The 24,954-nt window shown below is 40.1% G+C and overlaps 1 protein-coding gene across 8 annotated transcripts in view; it reads left to right on the top strand.

Annotated features, from left to right (window-relative positions):
- The window catches only part of LDB2 (LIM domain binding 2), a 275,644-nt gene that overhangs the window by 58,874 nt on the left and 191,816 nt on the right, over positions 1–24,954 (top strand). The window contains exon 1 of one of the 8 annotated variants that reach the window (XM_054030342.1): positions 15,356–15,433. The exons of the other annotated variants lie outside the window; for them this stretch is intronic. Within the exon in view, the coding sequence (XP_053886317.1) occupies positions 15,404–15,433 (30 nt within the window). The 5' untranslated portion in view covers positions 15,356–15,403. Of the gene's footprint in view, positions 1–15,355; positions 15,434–24,954 lie in introns of those variants that run through there. 8 annotated transcript variants of the gene reach the window in all.

Below are 24,954 nucleotides of genomic sequence, written 5' to 3'. Positions count from 1 at the left end.
TCGGCGTTACACAAACTTAAACACCAACCCTGTAATCCTTAGTGTCATAGTCTTCCCATGCTTGGGGTTTCTTTCTTTTTGATGGACATTTCTATGGCTGAAGTTCTGTTGATATGAAAGTTTGCAGAAATCTGTTGTTGGGCCCTCTGCCAAGATTACGTTAATCATTAAACAAAATTCAATTTGCAACTAAACAAAACTTGTTTTGGGTGGAAATTATTTATAAAGGTTACATGAAGCAATCAGGGAACATAAACAATGTCATGTGGCATAGCTGACCAATTTGTACAGCTCAAATGTTGAACTGGGTATATTGAATTCTTAAGGGAATATTCCCCAGGAACAGTTTGTGTGTATTATAGGCTGAGATTTGTTCACATATACCATTGTACAACTCTGAATAGCAAATTCATAAGAATGGCAGCCTATTTGCAGACAGTTGCAAACAGGAGAAAGGGCTGATTTCTCCAGATAAATGGTTCCCTATTTGCCCCATTGTATGGTATTAGTTAGTAATAAGATGCATTTTAGTAACAGTTTGTGTCAGTTTTCATATTGTGTTACTTCCTCTGGTGAGGATATTCACTCCCATTAGACCTTCATTGGTTTCTGTGCCTTGCGGTGTCATTATGGTGACAGTCGCTTTGAACACATACTCAGCTCTCCTGTTGTGTCTGAGCAGTGGGACAGCAGCGAATCTTCTAGGGTTGCTTCCCAGACAGAGCTGTTTTCTGGGGTCTTATCCTTATTTTTAATGAGATTCTTCCCATGAGGCAGCATATAAATGTTTTTAAAAATCAAAACAGTAAATGTGTGTTTTCTACACAGCGATTGTAATAGATGTTTCAGAGCATATCTAAAGCCTTACACTGACCTTTCCATACTACGATACACCTAAACAGCTGTTATGATTGAGCCTTTAAATCAGTCAAGCTTAGTACAGTATTTAATCAATCTAGAATTACAGCAGAGTTTTGTAGTTCAAATGTCAGTCTTTACACCTTGTAAGCTTTTTCCATTTGTATTTAACTCAGGTAACTTTTCTGAGAGAAAACTGTTTAAGCTTATAGAAAATAGCAGATTTTCTTAGCCATTTGTTGACAGTGAGATTAACTTAATTTATTACAAATAGCATAGAATGAAGGTTTATCTTCTAACCATTAGAGTCAAGGTTTATGTTAGGCTTCATAAAAATGCTGAAGAAACATGGTATAGCCACGTATGAAAGTCTGCAAGCACGAGCCTTGTGCACTAGAGTGAAGCAAGAGGAATTTTAGTGTATGTGATGGATATTGCCACTTGCATAACAATTCACCTCCCTCTGTTGCTAGTGAATATTCATATTCCCATAGTAGGGCTCTTTGTATTTACAGTCCTATCGAAGTGTTGAGATGGCATTCAAGCCCTCTAGCGTTTTATTAGGGTAGATATGTCATTTGCTTTTTTATTCTAAACATTCCTAAATAGCCAAACTAAGATTAGCCAAACTAAGATTCCTCTTGCACCGCTCGGACAACTCCCTCTGAAATTGTAAATATAAAATTGTGGTGACTCCTATTTATTTTGTTGCTCATGCCAAATCACCTTTACTGGCCTGGCTTATAATGGGAGAGGGGGTCCCTTTTGGGTGAACAACTGGGAAGGTGCCACAGATCTCTTGTGGTCTGCAGTGTAGACCTCAGTAGAGTATTAGAAGAAATCGTTCATAATATTTATGTATTCTGTATATGTATGGGAATGAGCATTACACAGAGAATAAATATTAATGATATGGGCTACAATTCCATCTGGGGTTCTAATGACTATCTCTCAGTGGGATTATAGCCTGCGATTGAAAAGTTATTGACTTGTTACTTCATATGAAATCAATCAATCATTCTGGTACCGGGCTGCATGCCCTGTACGGCTTACTGTACCCTGGACTTTGCTGCCTGTTATACCTACCTTCCTCTCCACTCTCACCCCTTTCCCTGCTGCTACTGCATTTTCTTTCCCTGTGCTGCAATCTTCATTGTCTTGCACTGGAGCAGCGCTCACCTTCCACTCCAGTGGCTGTGCCTTTTCTGCCAGAGCAGCTCTCACCTCCTGCTCCAGCAGTCTCATCTTCCCTGTGGGAGGGTCTGTTGCCTCCCTCTTGAGTTGTTTCCTCTTTCCTGCTGTTCTGCCTTTCCATTTCAGCAGCTCTCCACCTTGGCAGGTTAAATCACATTCATGGATTGCAAGCAGGTTTTAGCATGGGTTGCCGTGTATTATGTTACATTACACCATAGTTACTCATGCTGTATTACTGCATTTCAAACAGATGTAAATAGTTTGTGTCCTTTGAAAAGGAATCAAACCTGCACACATGGCCTTTATCAACCAGCTTGTTCTTGTACAGTTAGCTCTACTCTGTCTGTGCAAACATTACTTTTAAGTGATCAGTCAGCATAATTAGGCAAGACTGTACTTTAGAAGCACAAGTTAGTTTCCTCTTCATCTCAGTTGGAAAACAGGACACAAACATCAGGGATCACACTACAGCAGGTTAGATGCTGTAGACTTATACAGCAGATACAGTACCTGTAATCAACATGCTTCTTTCCAAATCATAGTTAATGCCTTAGCAAGCCCTTGTCAAATTACACCGCTGTGCACAGCAAGAGCTACATACACAAATATGTAAATAACATTTTGTTACTCTTCTGGCAAGTCATCACATTAATGATACTGACGACATAACCACAGAAGTAACGTATTGGTGAATGTGCATTAACACAGATGAGGACTAGCTGGTGGGATCAGGAAGGCTTAAGATCTCAGTGGCGCTGGAAGCAGGGAAGGGTTGAAGCTCCTGTGTGTTTGTGCAGGAAATATAGATCTTTGGATTTGAGGGTGATATTTTATCAGAAAAGAAGAGCTGAGTTGCAAGGGGCTTAAGGGTGCAACCCTGAAAACTACACAGTCTTCTCCAGGGGGACCGCAGAGTAGTGATTCAAAGCTTACAGGCAGACACCCACTAAACAGCGGACAGGGAATGTTTAGTGACCCTCCATTGCTATTTGTATTTGTGTATACATGAATATTAATACACAATAAAGAGGCTTTTGCATAGGGTTCTATTGTAAATTAGCATCTCAATGCATGAACAAAAGATGACTTCCCTACATAGTGTCGCCTCTCTAGAGAATATACAGTCACTCTTCCTGTAACATCCAGATTCAAGTTACAGAACTACCACATTATTCCGTTTACTTATCCAAACCCTTTTCCCTTTTATCCAGTGTTGGAGATCTAGGAGGGAGATTTTCAAAGTAATAAATGAGAGTTAAATGCCCAACTTGGTAATGTGTCATTTTGTGTTTTGGAGGTGGCCAGGTTTGCTTGTTTTGTCAGGCAGCATTTAAACTAAAATGCCACAGATCGCAAAATAAGTGTGTGATGTCTTTTTAATGCTCCCGAGCCAAGGTAATTTGAATCAGCCAGTTGAAATGTGTAGTTTATGTATCTTGTAGAGATGATGTTGATATTAGAGATGGTGAATCAGAAAACCAGGTAGTAAGCCAAACACCTGACTACTTTGTCAACAAAAGAACATAAGAATGGCCTTACTGCTCAGACCAATGGTTCATCTAGCACAGTACCCTCTCTTCCAACAATGGGAACGTACCGAACAGAGCAATTATTGAGTGATACGTTCCCTGTCATCCAGTCCCAGCATCTGGTAGTCTGAGGCTTAGGGACATCCAGAGCATGGGGTTACATCCCTGACCATCGTCCTTATTAGCCATTGATGGACCTATCCTCCATGAACTTATTCTTTTTTGAACCCAGTTATACTGTTGGCCTTCACAACATCCCCTGGCAACAAGTTCCTCAGGTTGACTGTGCATTGTGTGAAGAAGTACTTCCTTTTGTTTTCTTTAAACCTGCTGCCTATTAATTTCATTGGGTGGCCCTTGCTTCTTGGGTTATGTGAAGGGGTAAATAACACTTCCTTGTTCACGTTCTCTACACCATTCATGATTTTATAGACCTGTGTCATATCCCCCCTTAGTCATCTCTTTTCCAAGCCGAACAGTCCCAGTCTTTTTAATTTCTCCTCATATGGAAGCTGAACCGTACTCTTAATCATTTTTGTTGCCCTTTTCTGAACCTTTTCCCAATTCTAATATATCTTTTTTGAGATGGGGTGACCAGAACTGCATGCAATATTCAAGGTCTGGACATATTATGGATTTAAATGGTGGCATTATGACATTTTCTGCCTTATTATCTATCCTGTTCCTAATATTCTGTTAGCTTTTTTGACTGCCTTACACATTGAGCAGATGTTTTCAAAGAACTATATGTGATGATTCTATCACTTTGTATGGATAATGGGGATTGTTTTCCAATGTGTATTACTGTGCATGCTCTGACACTCAGCTAGTGCTTTTCAAACCCAGAGGAAGACACAGTTCCCCCTTCCTGCCAGGGACAGCATTAGGATTTTTGGAAGAGTGAACCAGATGATTCTCTGTGGTTCTCTTTAAACCTTTTTGCCCCCAGCACATCAACTGACAGACTAATTTTTTTTTTAAAAAAAGCACCTGTTTGGGGTAGGGATGAGTTTTCTTTGGGCTTTCACCAGCTGCTTCTGATGCACGATGAGGGAATGCAATTACTTGTGCTGAAGTCTGTACCTATTTGCCAATATTTATAAATGTTTACAAGAGACTGGCTTTCAAATAAACTGGGCCCTCTGAGAGTGCCAGGCTCCCATCTGCTGGCTAATTTGATGTCAAGGTGAATTTTAGGTTATTTTCCCTGCAATTTTCTCTAATAATTTATCACTAATATTTCTTTTATTACTTATTTTGGTAATGCCTAGCAGCCCATCTGAGATCAGGGTCTCATTGTGCTAGGTGCTGTACAAACTCACAGTGAAAGACACTTCCTGCCCCAAAGAGGTTATGATCTAAACAGACAAGACCTACAGAGGTGGAGAAAAGGGAAGCATTATCCCTATTTTACAGATAAGAGGTAGAGAGAGCGGCTGAGGCTGATCTTGCAAGGTGCTGAACGTTCTGCCTCCAGTACAGCAGAGCATTAAGCAAGTGCATAGTCCCACTGAGGTCAGTGGTTTACACTTTGAATGTTATTTTTCAAAGCAGAAAAGGTTGGAAATGTACCTTAAAAAAATAAGTTGAAATTAACTGTCCAGCTAACGGCTCAGGTGGAGGGAGAGGCTATGCACCTTTGCACCCTTCCGATCCTGAGTTGCTCTGTAGCCCCCAGCATAAGTTAAACAATCTGGGGATCTGTCTAAGTTATGGCAGCCTTCCTGTGCTGTCCTACAAGCTGCAGTGCTGGCTGGAGACTCTGCCTATGCCAGGACCTGGTCCTGACCATGATGTTCTCCCTATGCCAGGGCTTATGAGGGCATCCTCCAAAAGCAGCTTTACAGCCATCTATTGCCGTGCCTATACTGAGGGAATTCTCCCATAGCCAGGCCTGGGGCTTTTAGGGCTCTTTTACACTGCTCCTGCTCTTTTCTTGGTGACATATAGTGGCAGGAGAGGGTGAAACTCTCACCCAGAGTGTCCAAAAAATTGGACTGATGTATATTAGTAAAATTGAGCTAAAATCTTTCACATACAAGTGCTAGACCAATGTAAGTTAGAAAGGCATGAATTTATTTACTTATTTCACAATTAAAAACTATTTACAAAATCACAAGAACTGAGGACAATTCAATCCAAAACTTTACATGTATCCCCAATAGAGAACTATGTAAGAATGTGAAAGTTCTTTCTTTTATTTCCTCCTTTCCAAATGAAAATATGATTGGAGAGAGAGTTCCACCATCTATGAGTGGAGGATTATGGATGGAAGCATAGCCCCTTCTGCCCAGCAGAGCCAGTATCCAAAGCTTATAAACTACAGATGCCTTTGGTCGAACAGAGGCCTGGATAAGGTGAAGACTCTGGATTTTGGAATGAAAATAGTAGTGGTGCAGATCAAAATTATGTTTTGGAGTCTCCTTTTTACTCTCCACAAAAGCTGTGAGCGTAACATTCTCTATGAGCCTGGTTAAAGAAACTGAGGTGACGCTGGCATCAAAGATGCTAGCAGCACCTTTCATCATACAGAGAAATTTGAGAACCCATCAGCACTACAAATACAGGTGGCTGGTCATAACACAGGTCCAATTTGTAGAGTAAATGAAACCTATTTAGTAACTAGGCTTAAAGCCTTGGTTGTGGTTAGGATCCCATCTACCCTGCAAATTGTAATCACTTTGACAGTGACTGTAGGTTCATCTGATTCCTCTTTGGTCCTGCTTTTATTCTCTGACCCTATGTGGTGCTGAAAGAATCAAACAGTCTTTTTAAAAAAAAGATACTGTGTTGTAACCATGAAAGGCTTTTGGCTTCTTGAACGGAACAAAAGCAATCTCACCTTGAGTTCTGTAAACTACTTTTATAGAGTTAAAACCCATGTTTTTGCTTGTAACAAGGAACCAGGTTATGTTTAAACACCCAGAAGGAATCTGGAAGACAGAGATTTTTCCTGATATCTTGTCATTCACTCAAATGGCCAGTGATAATTAGACACTGGAGATCAGCTGTGCCAGTGCTGACGTTATTTAAAAAGTAACATATCTGAAAACTGAGCATCAGTGGCTCTTCTCTGGAGAGTCTGGGTGGTGCTCCATTCTAATATAGTATACACTGTACTTAAAATTACTGTGATGAACTGCACTGAAATATCCTCAGTCCAGTTCCCTCCTTCCCCAAAAATTACAGTGTTGAATTGTATTTGTTGGTGAGGAATCCACGAAATGCTAGGCATTCCCTCATCCCACTTCAGTGCCATTCTCAAAATCCTAACCACTTCTGTTGGTTAGCTGTCCACCACTGACCTCCACTTCTTAGCCATCCTTTCTACTCTACTGTGTCCCACATTAGTCTTTCAGATTGGAACAAGATGAAGAAAGAGTAGTAGATGTGATATTATAAATAGGGAAAAAGGGAGGAATCAGAACTAACAAGATACTTAAGTAGCCTGAAAAACCAATCTTTATTTATTATAGCCCTTGCACTTCCTCCTGTGCCATTATTAATCCCTTGGTCTGTTTTCTTATTATTCATACTTGGGACTTCTGATTTTTGGTTTTAGCTGTTAAACACCAATAAAACACTCCTGATTTATAGAAAGAAAGAAGGAAATTCGTGTTTATCCAATGAACACTGAAAGAACACCAGAAATGGATACTTGTATCTTAGGGCTTATCTACATGGAGCAGTAATGTAGACTGCAGAGGTGTGGTTCATAAAGTGCTCTGGTTGGTCTGTGTATACCCTGCTGGTGCACACCAAGAGTTGCCTAGCACTTTAACACAGTGCTGTTTGAAACAGTACTATGCTAAAGGGCACTAGGGAGCATTACAAAGAGATTACTCATTACAGTGTATATAACTGTAATGAATAATTACATAATATACATTATTCATTACTGTACATACAAAGAGCAAGGTCCAGCTTAACCACTTCCTCCCACAATTTTTGGACTTCTACATAAAACTCAAAAATTGTGAAAAATACCCCCCACCCCTTTGAAACTAATAAGGCCCCCCCAAACAAAGGCTTATACTGTACAGTCCTTGGGGCTGAGACCCATCCTCTTGTATTTTTTGTAAAGTACCATGCATATTTGTGGCGTGTATGAATAATAGTAACCTAGCAAACAGAGGCTTGGACCACCCACAAGCCAATATTCTTTCTTGATTTCAGATTTTGCCACCCACACTGCCACAGCACATTTAACTTGCAAGAAGTGCCATTTTGCACTGTCTTCAGAATGTTTAGACACTGAACTGCTAAGAGGAGAGTTAGTTGGTTCATTCATCTGTTCAGCCTGTGCTACCTTTTTCATTGTTTGACCCAATCTCTCCCCTATCCCTCTCATAGGACACACAACACTGCATACAGACAAGGGGTATACAAAAGGCCTAATTGTAGTATTAGGCTGAATTCAGTACATCTGAAAATGGTATTCAATGAAAGCTAAATTGGAAGCTAAACGTTGATTTGAGCAGTACATAATAAAGTCATACATATTATAGTTTATCATTAATTGCAGCAGGAGGTTGTAGAGATAAGGAGGTTATACAAGGCACTGGTGAGACCTCATCTGGAATATTATGTGCAGTTCTGTTCTCCCATGTTTAAGAAGGATGAATTCAAACTGGAACCGGTACAGATAAGGGCTACTAGGATGATCTGAGGAATGAAAAACCTGTCTTATGAAAGGAGACTCAAAGAACTTGGCTTGTTTAGCCTAACCAAAAAAAGGCTGAGGGGAGATATGATTGCTGTCTCTAAATATATCAGAGGGATAAATACCAGGGAGGGAGAGGAATTATTTAAGCTCAGTACTGATGTGGACACAAGAACAAATGGATATAAACTGGACATCAAAGTTTAGACTTGAAATTAGACGAAGGTTTCTAACCATCAGAGGAGTGAAGTTCTGGAACAGCCTTCCAAAGGGAGCAGTGGGGGCAAAAGACCTATCTGGCTTCAAGACTAAGCTCGATAAGTTTATGGAGGGGATGGTATGATGGGATAGTCTAATTTTGGCAATTAATTGATCTTTGACCATTAGCGGTAAATATGTCCAATGGCCTGTGATGGGATGTTAGATGGGGTGGGATCTGAGTTACTACAGAGAATTCTTTCCTGGGTGTCTGGCTGGTGAGTCTTGACCACATGCTCAGGGTTTAGCTGATCGCCACATCTGGGGTCAGGAAGGAATTTTCCTCCAGGGCAGATTGGCAGAGGCCTGGGGGAGAGGGTTCGCCTTCCTCTGCAGCGTGGGACATGGGTCACTTGCTGGAGGATTCTCTGCACTTTGAAGACTTTAAACCATTATTTGAGGACTTCAATAGCTCAGACATAAGTTAGGTGTTTATTACAGGAGTGGGTGGGTGAGATTCTATGGCCTGCGTTGTGCAGGAGGTCAGACTAGACGATCATAATGTTCCCTTCTGACATTAAAGTCTATGACTCTATGACTCTAAAAACAATACCAATAATTAGTCAACCTCCTAACCTCACAAAACAAAATCTATTAGCTATATTAGCCTTCACAGTGTATTTTATTAATATGTTCCTATGGTCCTCCTCACACATTTTGAAATTAGAACTGCAGTTACTACCTTGATGATGGTCTGTATAAATAGAATACTGCATTTGGATGGAGTAGTTGCACTGGAGTCTCAGTGCATCCTTAATTACAATTAAAAAGACTTTACCACTCACTCCTAAAAAAATGTTTTATCGGTTCAGTCTGTTCAGGAAAGAATTACTTTGTCTTTTTATGAAACAAATAACTTCTTTTTGTTTCTAAAATGTAATTATGTATTGATACCTTCTGGAAAGGTTAAAGAGTTTACTCTGGATGCTCGTATGCTTATATTCAGATGTATAAAATAGTAAGGTTATATGATTATATTCATATCCATATCTTTTAAGACAGATTACCTGATAGTGGCAAAATTATCATTTTAAAATGTAAATTGTAAGGATGAGAAATGAGGCAAATAGCCTCCCTAGAAACTAAGGTCTTGAATTAGGAAATCACCCCTATTCAGGAAAGACACTTTAAGCACATGCCTAAGTCCCATTAAAGTCAATGGAACTTAAGCACATGCTTAAACGCATGTGCACTCTTGAATAACAGTTACCTGAGGCATGTACTTAAGTGCTTTCCTGAAATGGGGGATTAAACACCTAAGTCATCACTGCACACCCCTGTTTTATGCCAGTGCTACTACAAATAAAATTGTTTGTACTTAAGTTGATGTGAAACTAGAGCAATACAGTGGTGAAACCATGCTCCATAAGCATATCTTATATCTGCAGTTTTCCAGTGCTCATTCCTCTGTTACTGCCTGATTCTGCTCCTTTTGTAGTCAGTGACAACACTCCCATTGATTTCAGTGGTCCACCTTCACTGAGGAGGAGAGTGAAAGCTGGGGGCGGGGCAGGGAGGTGGGGGGAAGGGAAGGTAGTGGAAGAGTCTAAAAAGAATTTGCCATGAGCAAGAAAGGAGAAGAAGTAGTTTGTGCCATGGAGAAGGACCAGAAGGAAGAGAAGCTCCCGCAAGCCATGCTGAAATGTGCACAACATAAGAAATGTCTGTGAGGAAGAGAGGAGAAAAAGACACTGAGATGGCTCTGACACAGCTACTTCTAGGAAGGGAATGACACCACTTCCTTGCTTCAAAAAGTATGCATGAAAAAAATGAGGCTAAAGCTTACTATCAGCATTTTGAGCAAAATTCAGCCAAAAGTCTATGACAAGTAAGATTTCAGTACATCCCTGCTACACACCTGTCCTGTGACCAGGAGGGGCCTCCTAACCTGGAGCCTGGTGTACGTTACTGTTGGTCCACTTTACCACAAAGCTGTAAGTAATCAAAGATGTAAGGTTGCTCCATAACTTGCCATGGTTTTCATTTAGCCACTGACCCTAAATATCTTTTTTTTTTTTTAATGATTTTTTTAGGCAAATCCATAAATTATTGATATTTCAAAGGATTCTGCGGTGCTTCGGAAGTATTTACGTGACACCAGTACAGCTCATGTGCATATGAACACCAGACTGGCTTCATACTATGAACTGATGAGGAGATTTTTTTTTTTTTAAACTGCATAAAAGGCTTTTTCAAAGTCATTTTACAGAACAGCCTGCAGTGGTTTTCTTATGAAGGGACTGTTAGCTGACTGAGTCTATGCAGAAGCATTTCCTGGATAAATTTTGGTTTTGAAACACAGTAGTAGAAACCCTCCAAGGAAATTAAACACCAAATAAAAATGTGAAGTAATTTTAAATTCACACTAGCACCCGACTATCGTCACAAAAAAATCACGTATTAGGCTGAAATTCCATCCCAGACTCTTCCTGCACTGCCACGGTGTTACAGGGACCTCTGAACAGTGAGTTATCTAAAACAACACATCAAGCTGGAGCTTCCTTCTATTCAAAACTGAGGCAGCTGTTGGCAGCCTCTTTGTTGTTAGAGGCCTACAGCTTTGAATTCACTCTTCCACTATTGGTCCAAATTAACCCAAATTTGCTATGTTGTAATGCAGGCTGGCATCTCTTTTTTCAGGCTTCTGGGGAGGAAAGGGTGCTCTGAAAACTTTCGGGAACTTTCGTGGGTTTTTTTTTTTTTTTCCATTTTCTTGTTTGTACCAGGGTGGTTGTACATTTGACATTTGTCTATGATGCCTAGAGCTCTGGACAGCCATTATGTATCCTGTAAATAAAATACAGTCTGTAATGCCTAGGCACAATGGAGTGAGTTACTAATACTTAGTATTTATATGGCACTTTGCATGTTTGGCGCTCTGTTAAATGTATTTATTAACCCTACAATATAGTGATTTACTAAACATAAACAACATGATGAGCCAAATTCATTCCTGTAACGGAATTAAATCAGGAAAGAGTTTGAACAAATATTTTTACAACCTTTATTTCCTTTGCTAACTAAAAAGGTATAAAATTGTAAATACTGGGCCAGATTACAAGCTGGTGTAAACAGGAACCCCCCAGAACAAACACGATAATGCTAATGGCTAACATTTTACCTCAAAGCTCTTTCATCTTGTAGCTCTGCACCGACAGTGGTTCCAATTCTGATTTTATTTACTCATGTGTAACGCCATTAACTTCAGTGGAAGCGGAGGTTGCTCAGCACCACCGGAAATCAGGCTACTTAGTTAGGCAACTAAATCCACAATTTAGGCACATAAATGCAGGTTCCCATGTTAGATGATTTAGGCCAAAATGCACCTATTGTTTAGTTGACTATTGTATGAATATTTTTAGGGTGAGACAGAATAAAATAATCGTAGTAACATGCCTTTTCACTGCCAAGAATGTGCGCAGAACCCTCTTGGCTATCAGGCACAGTTACGAACATTAAGGGCCTAGTCATTGAAATCAGCGTTTTCCCATCAGGCCCTGAGGAGAAGCACTGAGAAAACACTGTTTGGAACAATTCCATTTGGAAGTGATTTTGAGCTGCTCATTTAGATCATGAACTGTTTGTCAATACTGACAATTAGTGGGCCAAAGATTCCATTGACCACATGACAAGAATCAATATACACAGTACTTGTTTGTTATTTACCACAGAGTGTATTAAAGCCTGTAGATTCCCCATAAATCCTTTAAAACTATCCTGCTATGATCCTTACTACAACATGCATTAACTCATCAATAAATCCTTTTGACAAGGGTGATATGTGAAAATCAATACCAGTTTATCAGCTAGTCCCATGTAGTGTTTCCTGCAAAGGTTTAAGACCATTTCCCAAAGCTGTGTAACTGTGACAAGGCTTAGGAGCAGATCTTGTATCAACTGTGCACACATGTACTGACCTTGATTAACGCCTTTGTAAATCCCATACAAGGAAAATAAAACCACTATACATGGTTCTTATGAAGTTCATGGTTTGGAAAGTGCTACTCAATGCTTTTATTAAGACTATTATTTTCCAAAAGTGAATGAACTCTTAGTATTCCTAGAGAACAAGTTTAAGTTTTACAAAAATGTTTCCTTGTGCTGTTGGGAAACTGCCAAGTGCATCTTTGTCACTGAGCCATTTTCCATTACGTCAAAGAAATGGCAAAAGGCTAATGATGTTTACTTATTAAACCATATGAACCTTGTTGCTTTACATTGTAAAAATCCTATATTATTTAGGTATAATAAGCCTGTTTTGGCAGGTTCTATCGATGGACACTGTTTTGACTGATACCAGAGGATTGAGACCATAACTTCCCCGTGTCCTTTGTGCAAGCTCCAAGCCGCCAGTTTGAAAACCCAACTAAGTTGTCAGGCTCACTAGATTTCCAGAGACCTCCTGTAATGTCTAGCTGAAGTAAGCTACTTTATTTCCTACAGTGATGTCATCTATGACAGACTTTTCTCGCATCCTCATTCAATACTTTTGGCCACAAGTTGCACAAATTAAGTTACTTTACCAGTCAGTTGCAATTGTCCTAGAGCATCTAGAGACCTTTTGAGCCTATTGAAACAAGAAACCTTCTTGCAAATATATAAACATATCCTAAACAAAGCATATATAGAAAATAATCTTTTATTGTAAAATCTACATTTTAGCCTTTGTAGGCTAGACTCATTTCCTTATTGACACAACAAAAAAAGAGTTCAAATTCAAAAGAAGGCAAAGTATTTAACTGGTTATGTATTTTATGTCCAGGAGCATGCAAGTCACACACGAGCCTCAAAAGGATCTCAAATCCCAGACAGAGTGAAGGAGAAGAAAGCCTATTACATGGTGCTTTGGAGAACTAGCAGCAAAGTCAGCCTCAACATACACAAGCCCAGCTCCCTCTGCAATCAATGGGAGCTCGAGTTACTTATGTCAGGGTTGAATTTGGTCTCTTGTGTACAATTTTTTCTGCAAGGTCTGTGTGTGTGTGTGTGTGTGTAACAAGTTATGGCTCAATGAAAATATTTCCTGAAAAATATTCTAGAGAGATACAGCCTTTAAGTGGAACTTACAACAATATCTTGGCATAGCAGGAAAGGTTTTAAGTGAATGGATACAAAAGATAGCTATGGCACTTACGATAGAAAATATTGCACTTTCAAAAAAACAATATTATACCACATCTTAGCACAAAAGCCTTACTGGAAACCTCTGCTCCCTGATTACTGTGTGTCTGCCTTTGCATATTATATAGTTTTCTATTTTCTTCCTACTATCTGCCTTTCTCTCTTTCCTAGTCTCATACTTCATTCTTCTGCCCTCTTCTTCATTTCTTCTTCCTTTATATTACTCCTACTGATTAATCCTTAAGTACCCACTTACCTAAATTACTGAGTGGCAATGAAGCACAGGGACAACTCTGTAGCCCTTGTTTATTGCACTAAAGACATTTAGATAGATTTTTTGTTCTGTTTATGTACATGACATTTCTTATCCTTCAAACCTGTTAAGTGAATTTCTCATTTTTTCACCAAAGACTTCTTTATCCACTTTAATGCGTTTTCTTTTTCTAACATTAAAAGAGGAGGAGGAGGAGGAGGAGGAGGAAACATGGTAGAATGCTGCATTCCCATCTAATTCCAATATCACGGGTTTCTCAGAACACAGGAGGACAGTTATCTGGTGTGTGCTTGGGGGACTGCAGACTGAAAGGGGAGCAAAGAATGGGAAAAAAAGGGTGGAATTAAATCCACATAAACAAGTGAAAAACAATGATTCCTAAAGGAAAAATAAGTTACACTAGCTCCAGGCAACAGATAATCCAAGCTCATGCTGACCTTTGCAGCCTGGCAGGGACTTTACATAATGATGAACTTGAACAATTTCTCCAATGTATTAGGCACACATAGACTTCCCATCTCCCCCACATCAACTATGCATATATTTACCCCCTTTTTATTTTTTTTCTTAAACAAATATCTTTGTTACGGCTAATGCAAGGAAAATCTCACTCTCCGTTTGTGTCTGAGTTCTCTTGTACTCCAGAATATTGATGAAATTCAGGATCTTGCTTCACATTTAAAGGATTGATTCTCATCAAAAACTCTTGAGCCAGAGCGAAATAGGTACTAGTATTGTTCTGTAACAGCGGGTCTGTATTTTGGACATGAAAGCTGTTTTGCTTTCCATTTTGGCACGGATTTAGAGTGTAACTTTCACCCATCTCCTATGAATGTGCAGTAAAACCAACAGCAGAGAATAGGGAAGCAGCAGTTTCAAACATGTCAGTGGGCAGCAACAGGACCTTAAGCATGAACAGATTTGTTGAGGCAGCTTTTGCAGCCTATTCCATAAAGGCAACCAGTTCTCAGCCTTGTGTACTATAAGCTGATGCAATCTACTAACTATCCTCTCATAAAACACCCTAGAGGCCAGTGTTATGGGAAAGAAGGACTAGGAGTATTTATTTACAGATGTAGGTTCAAAATTGACAAGGGTTCTGGCTGACCAAGGCCAGTTGTCTGACTGTTGATTTGCAAAAGATGCCTGGATGCGTCTTACTCTTACATTACAGAGGCTGCATCCACTTCGTCGATGACTAATGTGTCAAAAGGCTCAATACATATTAAGATTTGTGCCAGTCCTCTAAATGATCAGAACAAGTGATCATGCAATACCAGTAGCTGGCATATGTATACCCCAGTGAAACCCTAGTGAAATACCCATAGAGAGTGACATTGTTTGGTGATTCTTTTTTTGCAGAATACTATATGCACAAGGCACCTGTGCTGCTCCATGGAGAAAACTTTTACAAATGAGGATTCATCAGCAAAAGCCAAATATTTGTGAATTAAGGCTCAGAACGTACAATATGTTACTATATTGGAACAAATGAAGTTCTAGAGTATGCTGATGATTTGGAGAGATTTTTACAAGGTGAAATATTATTGTTATTTTAATGAGTGAGTAGATTCATGGACTTTAAGACCAGAAAGGACAATCATGATTATCTAGTCTGACCTCCTGCACATCACAGGCCACAAAACCTTGCCCACAAGCTCCTTGAGTCATTTTACAACCTCTGTTCGAGTTATTGAAGTCCTCAAATCTTTGATTTAAAGCTTCAAGTTGCAGATAATCCATCATTTACTTACAAGTTTGTATATTAATGATCAGGAAAGTAGCATTTTTACCATCAAATTTGGTTTGTCATATAAATATTGATTCGTGAACAGATTGGCTTGTTTCTGATAGATTTGTTTTTGAAAGGATGTCATGTAGCAAAAATATCCTTAATTTGTACTTCGATATAATCGATCTAATACTGCTGAAAACGAATGGGGTTACTAGCCACATAAGAAAACTGGGCTATATTCTCATCCGTTAGAAATATTAGCTATTGTTATAAGATTAGACTGCTAAAAAACCTGCAGGGGTTTTGAAATATTTCTTGGAGTTCAGTTGCTGTGTTGACAACCTTAAGAAATTCTGCCAGTCTGTGCTGGTCTCTCCTTTCTTGCTCCAGGTTCTGCTTCAAAGAAAGTTCAGCAGCAATCTGTGCAAAATTTCCGTGGGAATATCTGAGCCCTGAAAGTACCAGGCTGCACACACTTAAGCAGGAAACTATGAAGGAATTTCAGAAAGGAATTATCTGTAGAGTTAAAAATTCAGGTTAGAGAGGCGGCAGGGCTTTAAACAAATAACCAAACAAGGAAAAGGAGGGGAGAAGGTTACAGAGGTAAGGATTTGTTGGAGAGCTGGAAGGATTGATTTTTCTCCGGACCTACAATTTGACCTCCTTTCTTCAGGCTTGCTTTATTTCTCATACTGAACAGTGATGTAACATACATGTGAAATAGTTACAACATTTCACCACTATGGTCGTAGAATTTCCATGATGAGCTCAATTATTTTTATAAAGAGTTTGTAAATCCATAGGTGGACATACGTAAAGTGCTTTGGGATCTTTTTGCACCAAAGGTAGTGCTGTATAGACATCTTAGTGAATCATTATTAAAGGGAGTAATAAAATATACTGGAGATTTTGTTTTAGCTAGAAATGGGTTTGGGCATGTTTTGGCTTTGGCAAAACTTCCATTGTTGTGTGACAAAACCACCCTGATTTTTAATTTGTGGCATACATAGTGGGGATTATGGAATATTTTGTGCTTTTCAAGTGTTTGACAGTGTCAAACTAAAATAGTAATCTTTTCTACTTGTTATGCTTCTAGGACTTTGAAGACAATAAAATAAAGAAATTGACAAACCCTAGGCTTACCATAACTAATCTACATATTTTATATGCATACTCCTGGAAGGCACAGTACAACACCTGTCTCAACGTACTTGGGATATTGAAACATATTCCACACTCAGGATTAAGACATGGCCCTATGTTGGAGATGTGTGGGGTTCAGGAGGGTCTGCACTTCAATAGAAGTCCTAGCAGAGATTCTGGCGCCCAGGGGATATTCTAGAATGACAGCATTGCCACCCTTTGAAAAGGTGCAATATTTGTGCCTTTTTACATCTGAACAGCTCAGATGGCTGTTGTAGAAGAGACCATGGCTAATCACTCACCCACTCTTGTCTGACGCTTTTAGGGAAACTAGCATCATAACCAGAACTTCATGCTAGGATTGGTTATGGTACCCTGGTATTTTGTGCTAGACTCTGTGCATGTGTAACACCAACAGACCCCAGTCGGCGATGGGCGGGATTGAACCGGGGACCGTTGAGCTCAGTGCATGAGCCTCTACAGCATGAGCTAAAAGCCAACTGACTTTTAGCTCAGTTTGTAGAGCAGACTCATTTATCTCTCTCTAAGTGATCTCAGTGCCACTAGATGGGACAGAACACCACACCTAGAAGGTGTGTGGGTTACATGTGGGCATATGGGGAAGATTCTTTGCTTTGTCTCCTTCCCCTCTCACCTTGCAGTCGCATGCAGGGCCAATCGTAGACTGACCCTTTACGGAAGACTTGGAATCCATTTTCTTACTCGTCTGGGGATTTTAAGGTTTACCAGCAATACCGTGGGAAACAAAAGCCTGGAAAACATTAAAGTGTGATTCCACTGTGAAAATGATCTCTTGGGGTTCCATGCTTTCTGTTTCCCCAGGATTTCTATATCAAACAAGTTCAGTTTTCAAGTAGTAAAACCACCCTAATTGCCAGTCCAACAGACTCCCTCTCGTTGCTGCAAGCCCAACTATGTTTGTTCTTGCTCACACATCATCTTTAATAAAGATTCTACAACTGGCACTTAGTTAATGCTTCTCTTTGATACCTGAGCCAGAATAGGATCTAGCTCGTTCACCTGTAGCTATATTGACTCGGCAGGGAGTAAAAAGTAGCCGAGAATGTCACTTGTGAGAGTGAGTTTACAATAAGTATTTTCGCCAAAATTTAAGCTATCCTGCAACATATTCACTGTTAAAATATATTTTAAAGGATTAATAACAGATGGGTATAGACTGGTTTCAAGGGAAAACTAGCACCCCTTGTGCTGAAAAAATGACTTCCTTTGAGCAATAATGTCTTTAGCTGTATCTAGTGTCACTTTTTCACCTGCAGAATGACCTGTGGTTTTTCATCTACAAACCTCAGCTCTCTTCTGCACACATTTATAGCATTTGCCCTGATCCTTAAATGATCCTCATGATGGCAGACCAATGCAGCGTTCCAGGGTGTCTGTGCCTACAGGTCCCCACCCTGTGCTTAGCTCATTATACAGTCGAGGCCTTTGAGATCAAAATAGCACGTGTCCTAAAAACCTACTGAAGTTCATTACAAACTTTATTTTCTAATCATTACCTATTTCTGATGAAAATATATTTACCTCTAAACCTGGCTAACTATCAGCAGATGTTTTTTTCCATTTAGAATAACAGTAGAGGAACATAAAGAACAGGAGTACTTGTGGCACCTTAGAGACTAACAAATTTAGAGGAGCATGTACACTCTATGGAAAGTGCAACAACTACTGTACTACAATAAAAACGAGGGTTTAATGTAGAACAAAAGCTTTGAGAGTTCTGGATTGAAAAGGTGGAGGTCCAAGTGCAACAACTGTTTCTTAATTGCTTACCAAATGTTGTAAAACGTCATTCAGTCTTTTCTAATCTGTGGTAAACTCCTGTTTATGTATTCATACATCTGTGTGAAGAAAGCAAACAAAGCAAAATCTCCTTGACTTGTAAAAAGAAAGCTCCTGTGACCTAAGGAATAAAAAATGAGACACTTTAGCTGCTACCCAGGGAACTGGCAGCTTGATCATTATTAGCTGGAATGGAATTCTACCTACAAGTCCTTAAATATAATTAATTTAAAAAATAGTATTAAAGGACCAGTGAGTGTTTAGTTAAACCCACAAAAGCTGGATATTCAGAGATAAAGTTTTTGATTCCATCTTTAATTCTTCCTGTTATGATTAGAAACTGCATTTTATATAGTCATCTACTGAGGGTCTTGGAAAAGAAGGGGATCTGACATAACTTATGATTTACATTATCTTGGCACAACGGGGTAACCTAAGAATGCTTTGATCATCAATCTTAGCTCAGAATTCCTTTGCTTTCGTGCATTTAAAACTGCCTCTTGCTACTAAGACCTATTTTAAACAAATCTGTTTCCCCATTTTTGAACATCAGCTACCATATCCATGGTTGGGTTTTGGTTTGTAAAGGCTAGATACATGCAAGGAATGAATGTTACAGGGTATTATTTTTAAAGTCATTAGCTAGGTAGCTGGTCTCATTAGGCTCTAGTTTTGAAACTCCTTTTGGCCCTTTGTGGAAGGGACCTTTTAATATTAATGGGATATTATAAAATAAAAATAATACATAGTTAAAATGACCTGCACTGAAACTACTGACTCAATCCAGCACAGAAAACTATGCGTTCATTATATCAGAGGCATCAATAGCCACCTAATTATTACTATGCTTTGTAAACTTCACTGTTACCTCTGGCCAAATTTCAAGTTCCTCTCCAAAGCATGAGGGTGCTAGAAAACTAAAGGTTCCTAGAACTTTTTAACATGAAGAAACAACCTATTTTTCCCTAGCCTCATTCTCAGACATAGATGAACATTTTTTTTACAGAGGGAGGGAGTGAGGAATCAGCCTGAGACAGACATTCAATAAGGAAAATTTCAGTCTAAATGTTAGTTTGGTTAAGTTATGAGAAACTGAAAACAGGATCCTAAAATAGAAAGTATTGAGCAAACTTGCTAAGCTTGATCAGGTGTAAGGGGCTTTTATGTCAGGGATATGTCTTTTCCTGTGCCTGTTAAAATCAATCAAAATTTGGCCAAGTCATAAGTCTTTGTTAAATCACAATTTGCACATGCTCAGTAGACACTTCTTTGATTTTAGCAGCTAACCCCCCCAAAGATTCCATCTTCACTGAGCATGCTCAAGCCTCTCATAGCTCATAGTACTAACCATAGGAACGTAAGAGTGGCCATACTGGGGGTCAGACCAATGGTTCATCTAGCCCAGCGGCACACTATATTCAAGGTGTGGACATAGTTTTATATAGTGGCATTATGATATTTTCTGTTTTATTAGCTTTCCTTTCCTAATGGTTCCTAACATTGTTAGCTTTTTTGACTGCCACTGCAGACTGAACAGATGTTTTCAGAGAACTATCCAGAAAGACCAACATCTCTTTCTTGAATGGTAACTGCTGATTTAGACCCCATCATTTTCTATGCATAGTTGGGATTATGTCTTCAAATGTACATTACTTTACATTTATCAGCATTGAATTTCATCTGCTATTTTGTTCCCGAGTCACCCAATTTTATGAGATTCCTTTGTAACTGTTCGCAGTCTGCTTTGGACTTAACTATCTTGAGTAATTTTATATTGTCTGCAAACTATGCCACCTCACTGTTTACCCCTTTTTCCATATCATTTATGAAAACGTTGAACAGTACTGGTCCCAGTACAGATCCTTGGGGGACCCTGCTATTTACCTCTCTCCACTCTGAAATCTGATCATTTATTCCTACCCTTTGTTTCCTATTTTTTAACCAGTTACTGATCCATGAGAGAACCTTCCCTCTTATCCCATGACAGCTTACTTCGCTTAAGAGCCTTTGGTGAGGGACATTTTCAAATGCTTTCTGAAAGTCCAAATACATTGTATCCACTGGATTCCCCTTGTCCACATGTATGGCTCCCTCAAAGAATTCTAATAGATTGGTGAGGCATGATTTCCCTTTGCAAAAGCCATGCTGACCCTTCCTCAACAGATCATGTTGATCCATTTGTCTTATAATTCTATTCTTTACTACAGTGTCAACCAATTTGCCTGGTACTGAAGTTAGAGCCTTTTTTAAAAAGAGGTGTTATATTAGCTACCCTCCAGGTATCTGGGACAGAGGTGGATTTAAGTGATAGGTTACATACCACAATTAGTTCGGTCGTTTCATATTTGAGTTCCTTCAGAACTCTTGGGTGAATACCATCTGGTCCTGGTGACATATTACTGTTTAATGTTTCACTTTGTTCCAAAACCTCTTCTGTTTACACCTGAATCTGGGCCATTTCCTTAGATCTGTCAGCTATATATAATGGCTCAAGTGTGAGAATCTCAAGTGTAAGAATCGCCATCCTCTGCAGTGTAGACTGATGCAAAGAATTCATTTACTTCTCTGCAATGGACTTGTTTTCCTTGTGGGCTCCTTTAGCACCTTGCTCATCCAGTGGCCCCACTAATTGTTTGGCCTGCTTCCATGTACTTCAATTTTTCGCTGTTAGTTTTTATGTCTTTTTCTAGTTGCTCTTCACATTCTTTTATTTGGCCTGCCTAATTATACCTTTACACTTGACTTGCCAGAGTTTATGCTCCTTTCTATTTCCTCAGTAGTATTTGAGTTCCAGTTGTTAAAGGATATCTGTTTGTCTTTAACTCCCTCTTTTACTGTGGTGTTTAGCCATTGTGGCATTTTTTTTTTGGTCCTCTTACTGTTTTCTTTGGGGCGGAGGGGGAGGGGAGGTATAGCTTTAGTTTAAGTCATTATTGTGGTGTTTTTCAGTGGTTTCCATGCAGCTTGCAGGCATGTCACTCTAGTGACTTCCTCTTACATTCAGTTTAACTAGCTTCCTCATTTTTTGTGTAGTTCCCCTTTTTGAACTTAAAAGCTACTGTGGTGGGTTTCTCTGTGTTTTCCCTGCTACAAGAATGTGAAATTTAATTACATTATGGTTGCTATTACTGAGTGGTTCATCCATATTCACCTCTTGAACCAGACTGCTGATGTGCTATCCCCACAGAGTGACTGAGCATGCACCATCCCCTCACAGCTCCTAGCATTGACCAGAATGCACACATGCCATCCCTACAGAGCAATGGAGTATGCACCATCCTCTCTCAGCTCTTAATGTTGACCAGAATGTGTTTGCTCCATCCCTACAGAGTGACAGATCCTGTTTGCTCCAGTCCAGGCCTACCAGGGAGAAGTCAGACTTTCTCTGTACTTCCTGTTTTGGCCTGGAGCCAGGGAATGGAACTAGAACAGGGAGCCTGTCTCTCCTTGCTCTCAGTGACCCTCCTGCTGGCAATGAGGCAGTGTCAAAGAGGAAGCCACCTGGAGTTGAATGCAGAGAGGACAAAAGCTGCGCCATGGAAGAGGGGAGAGAAGTAGATGGAGACAAGGCCTCTTGTGAAACTGGGGTGGGGAGGGAGAGCAACTGGGATGGGTGGTCAAAAAGTCTGGAACTGCGGGGAGAGGAGAGAACACTGGGACTGGAAGCTAAGGGGAGCATTTAACTGGTTGAGCAATGGGACTGGGACCTAGGTCTGGGACTTGGGAACACAAGGAGAATGAGATTGGAACAAGGAGCCAAGGATGGGGTGGAGACAGGAGATAGAGAGAAGCAGGTTGAAGGGTTTGGGCAGAAGCTTGAGAGGAACCGGCAAAAAAGTTTTGGAGACACTCCCTTCTGGAGTCTGGAATGGCATCTGAGTCTCAATATTCCTTTGCAATCAGCAAATATCTGTGAAACCCACTGGCAAAGTTTGTGTCTCATCTCCCTCTGGTGCACATCCACATAGAGAATGACAGCCTACTACTGCTATCTGTTGTTTCTTTAGCTCAAGTGGAGAGGTCTGTGTGGTGGATCCAAAGGTTCCAACCCTGCTGATGACCCATGTGGATGTGAATATGATGCCACATCATGGAATTTCTGTTTTTTCAGTGTTTTTTTTTTAAGTCCAATGAAATCAGACACAAAAAGTGATGTTAAAAGAATATTACTAAGGTTGCAAAGTCAGGAACTCTAAAGTTAGGAAATGGCAGAGTTAAGGTTGCCTGTGCAACCTTAATTTGGCCTGCTTGCTCATGTGCATTATGATGCAATCTTTAATAAGGCATCTATTTTTAACAGTAAGGGTAATTCACCATTGGAACAATTTATCAAGAGTTGTGATGGATTTTCCATCTCTGACAATTTTAAAATCAAGATTGGATGTTTTTCTAAAAGATCTGCTCTAGGAATTATTTTGGGAGATATTTCTATGGTCTATGTTATACAGGAGGTCAGACTAGATTATCTCAACGGTGCCGTCTGGCCTTCGACTCTATGAATTACATGATCACATACTATTTTTCCACAGGACTTCTGCCTCATTCAGTGCAAAGCCTGGATCTGCTCTGGGGATGAATCAGTGTTATGTAGTGAAGGAGGTTGTTTGTAGGACCCTTGACTCATTTGTTGCAGAATTTGGAAGGTGTGTAGTGAATGAGGCAGGGTATTACATGAAGAGAATGAATGATCTCATTGCTAAGGAAGAACTGTTTTCTCTCCCTTCTTCTGCCACAGAGTTCCTGTGTGATGCTGGGCAAGTCATCTAAATGAAAATTTTCACAGGTGGCCACTAATTTGCATGTTCCTCATTTTCTGATTGCCAGACTTGAAGCCTGGAGGGTCTGATTTGCAGAATTGCTGAGCACTCACAGCTGTAACTGAAGTAAATGGGAGCTGACTTTTTAACATATAGAGTGCTATATAATGTTAAATAGTCTAAAAAATCAGGTATCTAGAATTAGGCAACCAAAATTAGTTAAAACATTTAACCTTAATTTCTCTATGCCTCAGTTTCCTATCTGTAAAATGGGGATAATAGCACCCCCTCAATTCACAAGGGTGATGTGAAGATCAAATAATTAATGTTTATGAAGCAATCAGATGCTATAATGAACACCATAGAATAGTCCATGACGAAATTCATTCTGTCTTCAGAGCAGGTTTGGAATAGTGTGCATTAGATAAGGCATGGGGACACACATGGAGAAAACAAAAATTTTGAATGGCTACTCATTAACTGAGCATCATCCATGTTGTGCACTGGATGAGGCAAGGGTTCTGTGGAAATATATTATGTTATTATGTAATTAAAGACTGTATCATAATGCATATGTACAAGGGGTACCTCAGTTCTGGCACTTCCTAATTTTTGAGTAGTTGATTTCGCAAATTTAATAATGTGGTTTGAAAGTGTGTGTGTGTGTGTGTGTGTGTGTGTGTGTGCACGTGATTGCATTTAATACTAGATATATTATTAGCTACCTATAATTAAGTTTTAGAGCTCAGATATTTTCAAAGTTGCAGCCCAAATGCATTCAGCGCAGGAGCCATACTTCTCCTGTCCACTCATTCGATATACATGTATGTATTTTGTGTGTGTACCTTCATACTAGGGTGGCCACTCAGGGCCAGATTTACACCTTATGCACATCTTGGCACAGCATCTTCAGCCCCCCGCTTCCCTCTCACTCATGTGGCCCTGCTTGGAGTCCTCCTCCTCCCTTCCCATGTGGCCCTGTGGCCTCCCCTCCCCCCAGCAGCCCTGTGTGGCCTGCTCAGCCTCCTCACCTGGGTCCAAGAAGGCTACTGTGACTTTTCACTTGAGGAAAAAATGCATCCGTCACCTGCATGCCAGCTGTTTGCCTCCGCCCTCCAGACCAGTCAGCCTCAGACAGATCAGGCTGTTTTGTGCCACATCGGCCTCTGGTGGGCGAAAGGTAGAACTGCAGCACATTTTCTGCAGGAAAAAAATTCTGCCTCCCTCGGACAAGAATTCTGCGCATGCTGCAAATGTCACCTTAAGGGGAGGGGGCACGACATGAGACAAGCAGCATGTGGGGCATCTCATCACAGGGGAGCAAAATAGCCCAAAATACTGCAACTCACAACTTCTAAAAAACCCGGCAACTAACAGCTAAAAATAGCTCAATTGGGCTAGAAAATCACACACTTGGCCACTGCCGCACTCCTAGAATGCTGGTGACCCTAGGCACGTGCCTACTGTGCCTAAATGGAAAACCGGCCCTGTGGCCACTGATGCATCCCCAGAAAATAAGACATTCCAGAACGGTGGGCCCATCATGGCCTGTGTGACCCCGACCCTGCCAGCATGACATGCAAGGTAATATCGGTGGGGGA

Source organism: Malaclemys terrapin, chromosome 5, assembly GCF_027887155.1.
Source record: "Malaclemys terrapin pileata isolate rMalTer1 chromosome 5, rMalTer1.hap1, whole genome shotgun sequence".
In the NCBI taxonomy this organism is placed as follows: domain Eukaryota; kingdom Metazoa; phylum Chordata; order Testudines; family Emydidae; genus Malaclemys; species Malaclemys terrapin.
The sequence above is the reverse complement of the archived record's forward strand: the minus strand, read 5'-3'. Positions and strand labels throughout refer to the sequence as shown.